At 41.0% G+C, this 12,679-nt stretch overlaps 1 protein-coding gene across 3 annotated transcripts in view; it reads left to right on the top strand.

The window, feature by feature from the left end:
• The window catches only part of LOC128686334 (pyruvate dehydrogenase phosphatase regulatory subunit, mitochondrial-like), a 191,793-nt gene extending 180,300 nt beyond the window's left edge, over positions 1-11,493 (top strand). The window contains exons 19-20 of one of the 3 annotated variants that reach the window (XM_070085839.1): positions 6,601-6,776; positions 10,307-11,493. In XM_070085839.1, coding sequence (XP_069941940.1) covers positions 6,601-6,776; positions 10,307-10,535 — 405 coding nt within the window. In that variant the 3' untranslated portion in view covers positions 10,536-11,493. The remainder of the gene's footprint in view (positions 1-6,600; positions 6,777-10,306) is intronic. The other 2 variants (XM_070085840.1, XM_070085838.1) reach the window with 2 other exon arrangements.
• The last annotated feature ends 1,186 nt before the right edge of the window (positions 11,494-12,679 follow it).

Below are 12,679 nucleotides of genomic sequence, written 5' to 3'. Positions count from 1 at the left end.
TTTCGAGCAAGGGAGAGAGAAAGAACAGACTCGAACAGCTGGAACTTCCCAGGGGGGTAGGGAACAGTGAGATGCTACATGAACATAGAAAGGTGGTAATTGAAGAGAAGACAAGAGCGAATGTAGGCGAAGAGAGAAGGGACGGAGTAAACAGGGGTGGCGAACAAATAAAGAATGTCTACTAATATCAGTGACCATTCTATAAATGGAAGGATTACGGAGATCATGAGAGTGTACATAGTAGCAAAGGTAATGGGCATCACGGCGATCAGATAAGGATGGAACGTTCGCTTCTGCATAGAGGCTCTCAACAGGGGAAGAGCGAAAAGCACCAAGGCATAAACGTAATCCTTGGTGATGAATGGGGTTAAGGCTAGAGAGAGTAGCAGGAGAGGCCGCTAAATAGATCTGGTCACCATAATCAAGTTTCGATAAAATGAGGGTGAAATGTAGGCGAAGGAGAGTTTGACGATCAGCTCCCCATGAAAGATGAGCAAGGGTTTTAAGAAGGTTCAGCCGGCTGTGACAAGTTGCCTTCAGAGAGGTAATGTGAGGTTTCCAGGATAACCTACGGTCAAAGAGGAGGCCCAGAAACCTGACTGTATCACGTTCAGGGATACGAGAGCCATAGAGGTACAAAGGATGATCGGAGATGACAGAGCGTCTAGTGAAAGTAATTTGGTGAGTTTTGGTGCTGGAAAATTTAAACCCATGTGTGGTGGCCCAATTGGAAACACGGTCGACCGCATGCTGAAGAGAAACTGTAATGAGGTGACAATCAGCGCCTGCACAGGCAATAGCGAAGTCATCAACATAGAGTGATGACCAAATATTTGATGGAAGACTAGAGGCCAAATCATTTATAGCAAGGAGAAGAAGTGTTGTGCTCAGAACACATCCTTGGGGGACACCTTCAGCTTGGATAAAGTCCGGGGAGAGCACATTATTAACCCGAACACAGAAATGCCTGTCAGTTAAAAAGTTCTTAAGGAAGGATGGTAGATTGCCTCGGAGGCCTAAGGAGTGGGCTTGGACCAAAATATTATACCTCCAAGTTGTGTCATATGCCTTCTCAAGGTCAAAAAATATGGCAATAACTGAGTGGTTATTAGCAAAGGCATTACGAACATACCTATCCAAGCGTAGTAAGGGGTCTATGGTAGAACGTCCCTTACGAAAGCCATATTGACGAGTGGAGAGACTGTTGTGTGTCTCTAAATACCACACTAAACGTCTATTTACCAGGCATTCCATCACTTTGCAAACTGCACTGGTAAGAGCAATGGGACGATAGTGGGAGGCTTCATGTCCCGTAGTGCCTGGTTTGCGGAAAGGGAGAACAATGGCAGATTTCCACAGCTGTGGAAGAACTCCTTGTGACCAATTAAGACTGAAAAGGCGTAATAGGACTGCAAGGGCTGACTGATGTAAATGTTGTAGCATACGAATATGAATGTCGTCGGGCCCAGCTGCCGATGATCGGCAAGCTGAGTGTTGCCTCCAGTTCTTGAAGTGTAAAAGGCACATTATACTGTTCTTCTCTGAGAGAAGAAAAGTCCAAGGGTGCTAACTCTCTGGCAGACTTTGAGGAAAGAAACGAGGGGCATAGATGGAGCCCCTGAGAAATACGGACCAGATGATTGCCAATTTCATTGGCAACATCTAGTGGGTTTGCTATATCAACACCGGCAACCCGCAGAACAGGAGCCGGGTCAGGAGAATATTTACCACTCAGTTTTCGTACTTTTTTCCAGACTGCACTCATAGAGGAAGCAGAGGTGATGGTGGAGACATAATCTTGCCAGCAAGTGTGTTTAGCGTCACAGATGACACGGTGAGCGATCGCACGCTTCTGCTTAAAATCAAGAAGTCTGTCCGTGGTTCTATTGTACCGGTACCTGCCCCATGCGGCGCGTTTCAAACGTACTGCACGAGCACAAGCAGGAGACCACCAAGGCATGCATTTCTGAGAATGCCTGCCCGAAGTTTGGGGTATAGAATGAGACGCTGCGGTTAAAACGGAGGACGAGAAGTGGTGTAAAAGCTCATCAATGGAGGACGAAGAAGGAACCTCACTAAAAACAGTTAGTTGTGAGTAAAGGTTCCAATTTGCCTGATCAAATTGCCAGCGTGGGTTATGAAGAGGTGGTGAATATGAAGGGGAAGTAAGAATGATTGGGAAATGATCGCTGTCATGTAAATCCAGGAGAACAGACCAGGTGAAGTCTAATGCTGCGGAGGAAGAGCAGACTGAGAGATCGATGCAAGAGAGAGAGTGAGTCCGAGGATCAAAATGGGCGTGAGTACCTGTATTTAAAACATGGAGGGGGTGGGTGGCAAGAAAAGCCTCTAACTGAATGCCACGGGAATCATAGTGAGATCCCCCCAGAGGAAATGATGGGCATTAAAATCGCCAAGTAACAGAAGCGGTGGCGGTAATGACGAAACAAGAAAGGCAATATCCGGAATAGATAATGCCTGAGAAGGAGAGAGATATAAAGAACAGAGCGTATACCACCTATGCAAGTGGATACGGGCTGCTGTGTAATGCAGCGAAGTACGAACAAATAGCTGATGGTATGGAATATCAGTGCATAGAAGAAGGGCACTTTCATTAAAAGTCCCATCAGGAAAAGGATCTGAAGAATACAATAAATTATAGCCTGAGATGGGAGAGATAACAGCAGAGTGTAATTTTGGTTCATGTAAGCAAACACCAACAGGGGAAAACTGGGAGAGTAACATCTGAAGCTCACCCCGATTACCCCTGAGGCCGCGTATATTCCACTGTAAATAGGCCATGATTGGCAATGATAAAGATACCTGAAATCCGCAGGTAAGAGTTCCTATGGACTAGAGGAGTTAGAAAAGTCCACATGCGGAGGCAGCGGAAAACGTTCAAGCAGCAAAGGAACGGTGCGTTGTGAAGAAAGGAGTTGCACAGATGGAGGAGAGGAGAGAGAAGGAACAGAGGGTGGATCAGTGTCCATTGATGGTTTGGTCTTTGCAATATATTCAGAGATTGCTTCAGGCATTTTGGAATTCAGAGACGTCGTATGGGAGACAATATTGGAGATGGTAGGGGGAGGATGAGTAAAGATTGGAATTGTAATGGACTGTACCAAGGTAGGGGGGGGGAGGCGAAAGGGTGGAGGGAACTGGAGAAGAAGCGTGGAAGGGGACAGAAGAGGCAGAAACCTGGGAGGTGGCAGAAGAGGAAGAAACTTGGGAGGGAACAGGGGAGGAAAGTACAGTACGAGGAGGAGGGTGAACCTCTACACTTGTAACAGAGCCAGTGAGAGAGGAAGAACCAGGTACAGAGACAGGGAAGGTAAAATGAGGAGGTGAGAGAAGGGAAGGAGAGGTTAAAGGACCTTTTTTTGACTTCTGAGAAGTAGAGGGACAATTGGGAGGAGGTGTCGTACGAGATCTCGTCGATACTGAGGCTTGTGAGGGAGAACACGAAGAAGCGAGAACAGACTGAGGCGTTGAAGTAGGGACGTCTGAGCCTAGGACAGCAAAAGAATTAGATACAGGAGTGACTATGGGAGAGGTAACCACAGAGGAGGCTGCAGAAGATGGGACCCCAGAAGTGGGGGGACGTTTTGAAACACGGGAATAAGAAACATGAGGTAGTCTTCCTTGGAGGCGGAGATGAGAAACTGCCATGGCATAAGGGAGACCTTCTGCCTCTTTGAGGTAACGGATTTCCCGCTCATTTAAGTAGACTTGGCAACGGCAAGAGTACGAAGGGTGAGCCTCATGACAATTAAGGCAAGAGGGAGGTCGATTGCAAGACGTATTAGAATGGTCATAGGCACCACAGACTGGGCATTCGGCTATAGATCTGCAATATTTCGCTGGATGGCCAAATCACCAGCAATTTCTACACTGTTGCGGTGTAGGGATCACCTTTCGAACTTGTAACCGATGTCCTGCTACATAAACTGAGGATGGGAGTTCACGGCTGTCAAAAGTTAAACGATCCACATTGCTAGGGTATCGTCTCCGCCCACGGGCAGGAAGAACATAAGTGTCTACCTTGAGGATTGGGAGATCTTGGAGTTCCAGCTGTTCAAGAATGTCGTTGCCACATATCTGGAAATTTTGTTGAACTATGGTATGGGGCAGAATGACGGTACCACTACAAGAATTGAGGGAATGATGTTTTTCAATAGTGACAGGAACAGTATCGATATGGGAAAGAAGAGAAAGATCATGAGCTTGGGTAGCATTCTGTACAGTGATGGCGGCGTACCGCTCTTAAGAGCATGAAAAGAAATATCTTTACCAACATGGCGTAGGAGTGCCTTGCCAATTCTGTGGTTGGAAAGATAGGCAGTAGAGGAAGTCAGTCATAAAGTGAAGAATTTAGTCCATTTTGCATTCTGAAACTGTGTGTGGAAAGGGAGTGCAGGACATGTCGATCTTTTCTGAGAAGAACGAGAAGGTGGAGAAGTATCATTAGCAGGTAACTGTCATTGGCGTTTAGGCGTGGGACCAGAGTTGGTCCGACATGGAACGAGCCGGCGATTCGAAAATTGCCGCACCGTAGAGGGAGAGGCCAGAAGCATAGTCAAAGGAGAGCGGAGGTCAGATAAATCGAAGGAGTCAGTTGAGACCTAAGTACCTGAATCGGGTGAGGAAACAGCACCGGCAAGAGGTACAGAGGCATGAGGAGTGTCCGAAGAGTGGTCCAAAGACGAGGCGGGGTCAGAACGGGGTGCGGTATCAAGAAGGGGCCCGGGGGTATCAGGTTCATGGACTAGGGTTGCCATGGTTAGGTTACTTCTTTCTTTTTGTTTTTAAGAAAAAAAAGAAAGCAGAAAAGAAAATAAAAAAAAAAAAATATAAAAAGGGGGGACCGGGGAGGGATAGTTCCTAGAAGGAATGAAAGGGCCAGAAATCTCCCTCCGTGCCCAAGAGGACCTCAGCACCGCAAGTAGCACAGATGCAGCATGGAACCCGTGCCATACCCTACCCATCATGTCAGTAAACCAGCAATCCGGGATAGCAACCTCACATCTGCCGAGCTACCTCGGTAGACAAAAGAGAGGGCGGCCGGATATCCGCCACAAAGCATACCTCCTTCGGCCACCACCCCTGGAATCCGAGAGGTGGCTTCCAGAGATACACCCATCGCCCGAGAGACACCCAAAGCCACCCTCTGGGATACCAGAGAGGGATCGGGACATCCCCAGGCAATCCAGATTCCACGGCAAACTACGCCACCGCCAAGAACCTCAACGGAATGGGATGGACCCCAGTACCCTTTCCCCTACCTAGGAACTAGCGTGCCTGTGGGAAAAAATCCCAAAGGCCAAAAAGGAAGGGCAAAAGGGAGGGGTGGGGAGGAGGAGGAGGAGGAATGGAAAAAGGGGAGGATGGGATAGGGAAGGGGGGATTGGGGGGTAATTAGGCTCGGTCTGAGGAAGGAGACCGACAGGTCCGATTCCTCAGACCAAGAGCCTCTTCACCACAACAAGGAGCCCCCCTTGAAGAGGTACAGTGAGTGTACATGTATACATCATGCATTATATTGGTCTCACAGGCCACAAAAGTTACTGGAAAAAAATATATATTAGAAAAGAAAAGTAAAAAGTAACAAAAATAGAAAATAAAATAATACAAGTGGATGGCACTCATCAGTGTTGCTGCCAGCCAGTCATTGAAGGTCAATTTCATGCTTCTATATCTCATTGAGTACTGATCGAATTGTATTTTATTACCTACAAAATATTAGGCTCTTTAATTCTATAGGTTTTTATTTTTTTTAATTCTTGGACCCTGGCAGCAATTCTCAGATTAGGGGTCTGGACCCCTCAAAGGGTTAACTTCCTGGGGAGCAAGCACACACAAAAAAGGCACCAATCACATAAAATAATTTTATATTCATTGTACATATTTTAGTTATTTTTTTAACACACCAGCTGTCTCCCACTGAGTTAGGGTGATCCAAAAGAAAAAACACTCAATTCGCTCTTATCACTGTCTTGGCAGAGGCATCCCAGTGCTACAGTTTAGATGCCCCCTCCAAACTGCATATACTATTCCTACCCCTCCTTTAGAATGCAGGCACTGCACTTTTCACCTCCTGGACTCAACTAACCAGTTTCCCTGAATCCCTTCACAAAATGTTACTGGCTCACACTCCATATATATTTTTCACATTGCTATAGTTGTCAGTAGCCTGTCTGTCATAGTGCACTGTAATGGTGACCAAATACCCATCTATTCAAGTGCACTGATTGAAATATATAGTTGAGAGAAAATTAAGTTTTAACATTTCTTACCATAACCCTTTCTCCTGTATGCATTACTATAGTTAAAAAGAGAAACTTTTGTTTTTCTTTTTGGGTCACCCTGCTTCAGTGGGATATGGCCGGTTCTTTGAAAGATTACTTGCCATGTAAATAATTGATAGTTGTGAGAGCACTTTTTTGAAATTTGTATATGCTGTAAATAGAAAAAATGCTAACAGCAGTGAGCACTAGAAAAGGAGTGTGTAATCTACAGATTACATTGTTAGGTGAATAAGAATGTATTTTTCAAGGCATTTTATTGTGGTATTTGAAAATCTAATAAAAGTTTAAATTTCAGAAAGAATACTTCATTGGTAAGTTTGCATTGATGCGCCAATCAAGTCAAGGTCTGAAGAAGAGACTTGTTCATCTAACTCTGGATGATAGCTTTGACCCTGATGAAGATGTCTGGCCTTGGGGTGGCGAGCCTATATTTCGCAATAATCTCTATGTGGGCAATACAACATCAACAGCGTAAGTTTAATTACGTTTTTCTTAAAGTATTAAGGATTTTCTTGTGTTTTTGCGTGGAGGTGTCCACATTTTTCTTTTGTCAGAATTCAAATAGTATTCAGCTATAACTTTAGTGTACATAGTTAGGTAACAAGTAACTACAGATAAACAGTGTAAAGTAATGCTGAACCTCAAACGTGTCTGGTTACATTCCTACACAGTTTTTGATATTGGAATTGCATGTGGTACTATCTCTCGAAGTTTTATGAAAAATATTACAGTACTTTGGTATTGTTTGGTGAAAGTGCTGGGTACATGTTTAGCTTTTGTGATCATGATTATGGCTTTCACATTTGTTTACTTGCTGCACTCTTAAAGAGGGGTGTTGATATGTTGCAATTTTTTAACTGTAGTGTAGGCACACCACTGGCAACACAGTGCTGGAGTGAATGATGATGAAAGTGTTCTTTCTTGTTTTGGTCACCCTGCCTTGGTGGAAAACAGACATTGTGTTACTAAAAAAAATGGGTGGATTTATTTATATCTCTAGGATATAATTAGCTAGGTTTATCCCAATGAGAAGAGTAGAAGTTGTTAAAGCTAGTGGTTCATAGGATTTGACATGGAGGTGGCATATGAACAAGGTAATATTTATAAAGGGAACCATTTCCTTTGGAAGAGCAGAGGCTACTAAGTGAGTAGCCCATAGGCTCTGACATGCTGGTAATGTGTGAATAAAGTAATAGTATGTATCTGTACACAGATAACCCACAGGTTATTTGTGTACAGTATTGTTCCAGCAGTGGCATTGTGCCACTGCTGGAACAATATGTTAGGTAAAAGGACATGTGTGCAACTAAAGCGACACTTTAACATGGCAACATTTCATTCTCCAAAAGATTTGTCAAGCCATAATGACTTGACAGAACTCATGGAGAGTGAACTGTTGCCACAATAAAGTGTCACATTAGTTGTTCATGTTTCCTTTTACATAACATGTGGTTTGATGGGCCACTATTGGGCTGTAATAGCTGTTTCCTTCTAGAATAGCAGTTAGAGGCCAATTGATCATTATTTTTCTTTGGGGATCACCCTGCCTTGATGGGAAATGGCTGATTTATTAAAAAATCTTATGATGCTGTATGTCTATTCTTTCCTAAAGAGTTATTGATTTAGTTTGTATTTTCATGGAACTAAGTTAAGATTTATGATAAAAGTACAGTGGACTCTCGACATTCGATACTAATCTGTTCCTGAGAGCTATCGAATGTCGGAAATATCGAAAGTCGAATTAATTTTCCCCATAAGAAATAATGGAAATCAAATTAATCCGTGCAAGACTCCCAAAAGTATGAAAAAAAAATTTTTACCACATGAAATATTAAGTTTAATGCAATAGAATAATTACAATAACAACAATAACAATAAAATAATTGACACTTACCTTTAATGAAGATCTGGTGATGATTGATGGGATGGGAGGAGGGGAGAGTGTGGATGGTGTTAGTGTTTAGAAGGGGAATCCCCTTCCATTAGGACTTGAACTGGCAGCCTCACCATGCCTAACCACACTGTGTATGCCACTACAATTCTTAAATCTTTCAAACTAACCTTTGCTGGCCTTAACTTCACTCACATCACCACTAGTTGCAGGCAATTTCTTTACCAAATCATGCACTCCACTTTCGTACTTTGCAATTATCTCTTTCTTCATTTCAATAGTCATTAGCACCTTTTTTCTCGAAGGGTTGGCACTAGAAGCTTTCTTGGGGCCCATGGTTACTTATTTTGCAGAAACAAGCACCAAAAACAGTGATAATATGGATAATATGGAATGTACCGAATGTATCCTTAGATGCACGCACACTGGCTGGCTTGTAAACACTGGTACACATGGGGCAGTTCAGGCCACACGTGGACATGTCTCGTACAAATCGTATCGAATGTCGGGTTTTCCATCGAATGTTGAGGCGAAATTTTTGCGTTAAAATGCATCGAATGTCGGATTTATCGAATGTCGATGCCATCGAATGTCGGGGGTCCACTGTACTCTAGTTAATAGAAAGCCTGGGCCAAGATTTTTAACCCTTTGACTGTTTACATCGTATGTATATACATGTATACGTATTAGGCGCCACTGTTTCTGACGTATTTATATGCGTAAATTCTAGCACCTTCAAATGAAGCAGGAGAAAGCTGGCAGGCCCACATGTGAGAGAATGGGTCTGTGTGGTCAGTGTGCACCACATAAAAAAATCCTGCAGCACGCAGTGCATAATGAGAAAAAAAAATGACTGTTTTTTTTGGATTAAAATGCCGACTTTGAGGTGTATTTTCATATAGTATTTATCATTGTATTCTCGTTTTCATGGTCTCAGGTGATAAAATGGAAAACATATTACAGAAATAGAGGTGATTTTCATTACTTTCATGGTGAAAACGACTTTGAAATTGAGCTCAAAGTAGCGGAAATGTTCGATTTTTACCAATGTTCAGGAGTAAGCAAATTACACCACACGTCCAATACACGTCAACTGGGGAGTCTGATATTCTTTCACTAGTGCACCTATATTATTTATACCATTTTCACAATAATGCAGTAGTCTGCATAACAGTAAATTTTGTATTTTTTTGTATGAATAAAAAATCAAAATAGAAAGCAGTAGTAATATAAGAGGAGCCTAGAGACATGACTAATGAACAGGGGATATGTTATTTTAGTGCCAAGAATGTCTACATTGTTTATTCTGGACCCTATTTTGAAATTGGCATCTTTTTTAATTTGGGTGAAATTGGCCAAATTGCCAAATTCTGACCACTTTATTGGGTAGTTAAAATCGATAAATGGGCGGTTTCTTGCACTCAACTGATAGAGAAAATGGAGTTCTAAAGAAATAGCTATGAGTTTGGTCAACTGGAACAACAAAATTGGCCAAAAACAGGGCTCAAAGTCGGCGAAATTGCCGATGCGTATATGTCGCTGAGACCGCTAACTTTGTGGGAGCATAATTCAGTGAGTTTTCGACCAAATTTCGCACTTTTGGTGTCATTACCATCGGGAAAAGATTCTCTCTCATTTCATAAGAAAAAAATTATTTTTTTTTTTACAGAACTTTTGCGACATAGAATGACAGTTTCAGAAAGGGGCTTGCGACAGTCAAAGGGTTAAGGAAATAGGTATTTTGTAAGATGCTAGGGAAAATTAGTGAAATGTTCACTTTCAAGTTCATATAGATGTATATGTTGTTTGAAAACTGGTTGCTGTATCTCAGATAGTTTACCATGTAGCCACATCATTTTTGATTGGAAAGAAACCAAATTGATAATTTATTTTACTCGTGAGGATACCACCCATCATTCTTAGGAAACTAGGTTAAGAAATGTTCATACATTTTATGAGCAAGTAAATACAGCACCATCCTTAACTCTATTCTCAGTAAGACAAACTCATAATAGATTACCTGTTTCATTTTTGTTCTGTGCTGGTTTTTTAGTAAATGTGCAAAATAAAACAAAATTACATAGTAATATTATAATTCTTTCATTTACAGTTTTGGATTTACATTAAATAAAATGGTATGCCTTGGATTTGTCCGGCATCATGAGCAACAAAACGTCACTCCTGAGTACATACTTCAAAATGCAAGCTTTGAAATTGACATAGCAGGGCGAAGAGTTGCTGCTCATGCTTCTCTTCAACCTCCTAAAATGCCTGTGGTCAGAATGGATGGCTTTGCTTCATACAGGCCAAAATCACGTGGAATTATCACACAAAAATAATCATATTTGTACAGTTTCATAAAGTTTATATTCTAGTATGCAGAATTTAAAGAACGGCTGAATTTGTAATATTTTATTTTACAGTATCCCTCATTATTTATTATAAAATATTTTTGTAGTACATTTTTTTCTGAAACTATTTTTTTCATATTTAACCGCAGTATTTGTATAGAGCTTTAAAAAAATATGAATACCAAGGGTACAGAATCATTACATTACTGTATCTTTATATTTTTCCTCAAAAACTATCAGTTTAATGAACATATTCTACACTTTTGTAGTAAAAAATAGTCATTTAAATTAAAGAGTTAAAAAAATATTATAGTAATTTTTTTGTGTGTGAATGTATTCACCCAGTTATGTTTGTGGGAAATTATTATTATTATTAATATAATCAAGGGGGAAGCGCTAAACCCGGAGGATTATACAGCGCCTGGGGGGGGGGATGTGGAAGGCATTCAGGCTTAATTCGGGGAACTGGAGCACAGATCCAATTCCCTAAATCAAGAGCCCCTCACCAACATCAAGGAACCTTCCTTGAGGGGTTGTGGGAAATGAACTCCAGTTCCTTAGTCCTGCCATCATTTGATGGATATAATGACTCCCCAATACCATACTTTTATATCAGATCTTTGAATTTATTCACATCCCTTTTTTCAGTGTTCAGTTTCCATCAATTGATATATGTAAGGACTCTTTGACATCTTTATGTTTTCTTTTATCTTTAAATCTATACACAGAGTTTGTCTCCTTGCCTCCCTATTACATTTTCATGTTTGCAGCCCTTTTTACATTAGTCTTCATTATCCATTTGTCTTATTTTTATAGTTAATCCCTGTTCAAGAGCATGTCTTTCTCTATATTGTCAATAACTCGAACATCTTGTATTTAACCCTTAAACTGTCCAAACGTAGATCTACGTTTTTTCAACATTTGAAAGTATGTAAAAAAACATAGATTTTTTTTTTTTACATTTGAAAATGTGTAAAAAAAACTTTGATCTACTTTTTTTTTTTTGTTATACTATTTGAAAATATGTAAAAAAACGTAGATCTACTTTTGGAGCACTACGCATTTGAATGTAAATCTGTTTGGACAGTTTAAGGGTTAATGACCTTCTTTACTTTCAAGCTTTTATACAATAATGTGGAAAATTATGATACATAATTTTATTCTATCTATGTAGCCCAGTTCCTTTAGCTCAGTGATCAGTCTGATAAGGATCTTCTTGATTTTCTCAAGTTTTTTATGTGGATATACTGTTTTGAGATCAATCTAGTCAAGGGCCAGGCTGTATTCAGTAGTCATCCATCCACAAACGATACACAAATAACCTGCACATAGAAGAGAGGAGCTTACAACGACATTTCGGTCCGACTTGGACTTTGTAAATGGTCCAAGGCGGACTGAAACTTCGTCGTAAGCTCCTCTCTTCTATGTGCAGGTTATTTGTGTATCAAGGTTCCATGGTTGCTCCACATACTCAAGTATTGATCTAGCATATGTTATGTACAGTCTCTTGAAGGCCTTCTTACTCAAATTTTCCTGTGATATAGACAAGCATAGTGCAATGTCCTCCCCAAAGTCCTTTTCTCTGAAGCAGCTGTTTCTGTAAGATATGATTTCAATGACCTTTCACCTGTTTCTGTACTTATTACTTTGCATTCAGCAAGATTGATATCCAGTGTTCACTGCCTTCTTGCAACTTTTTTTTACATATCTTTTCATCCTCACATTTCTTATCAGTTTTACCTTCTCTGCAAACAGCAGCATGACAGCATAAATCTCCACAGATTGATCATTCACTGTTAATATAGAACAACAATGTCTTGAACAGTATTGGCTGGAAATCATTTGTTTTTGCTCCACTGGCTGCCACATTTGATAGTGACACTGCCATCTCTATGTTAGGTAGCTCATTATCCAGTGGATTATGTTCCCAAATACCACAGCTTTTTTTCCATTTAATAAATTAGCTGCCTGTGCTTTCCAGTTTTGCATACAAAATCTCCACTACTACTGATTTACAGTACTTGCAACCTTAGTTTTTTCCTTCAGCACCTAGGGTGATGTCTCTTATTTCAACGATGTTGTCAAGAGAGCTCTCAAATACTGCTTGTTGTAATTTTCTTCATTCACTGATG

Source organism: Cherax quadricarinatus, chromosome 17 (genome assembly GCF_038502225.1).
Source record: "Cherax quadricarinatus isolate ZL_2023a chromosome 17, ASM3850222v1, whole genome shotgun sequence".
Lineage (NCBI taxonomy): Eukaryota > Metazoa > Arthropoda > Malacostraca > Decapoda > Parastacidae > Cherax > Cherax quadricarinatus.
The sequence above is the reverse complement of the archived record's forward strand: the minus strand, read 5'-3'. Positions and strand labels throughout refer to the sequence as shown.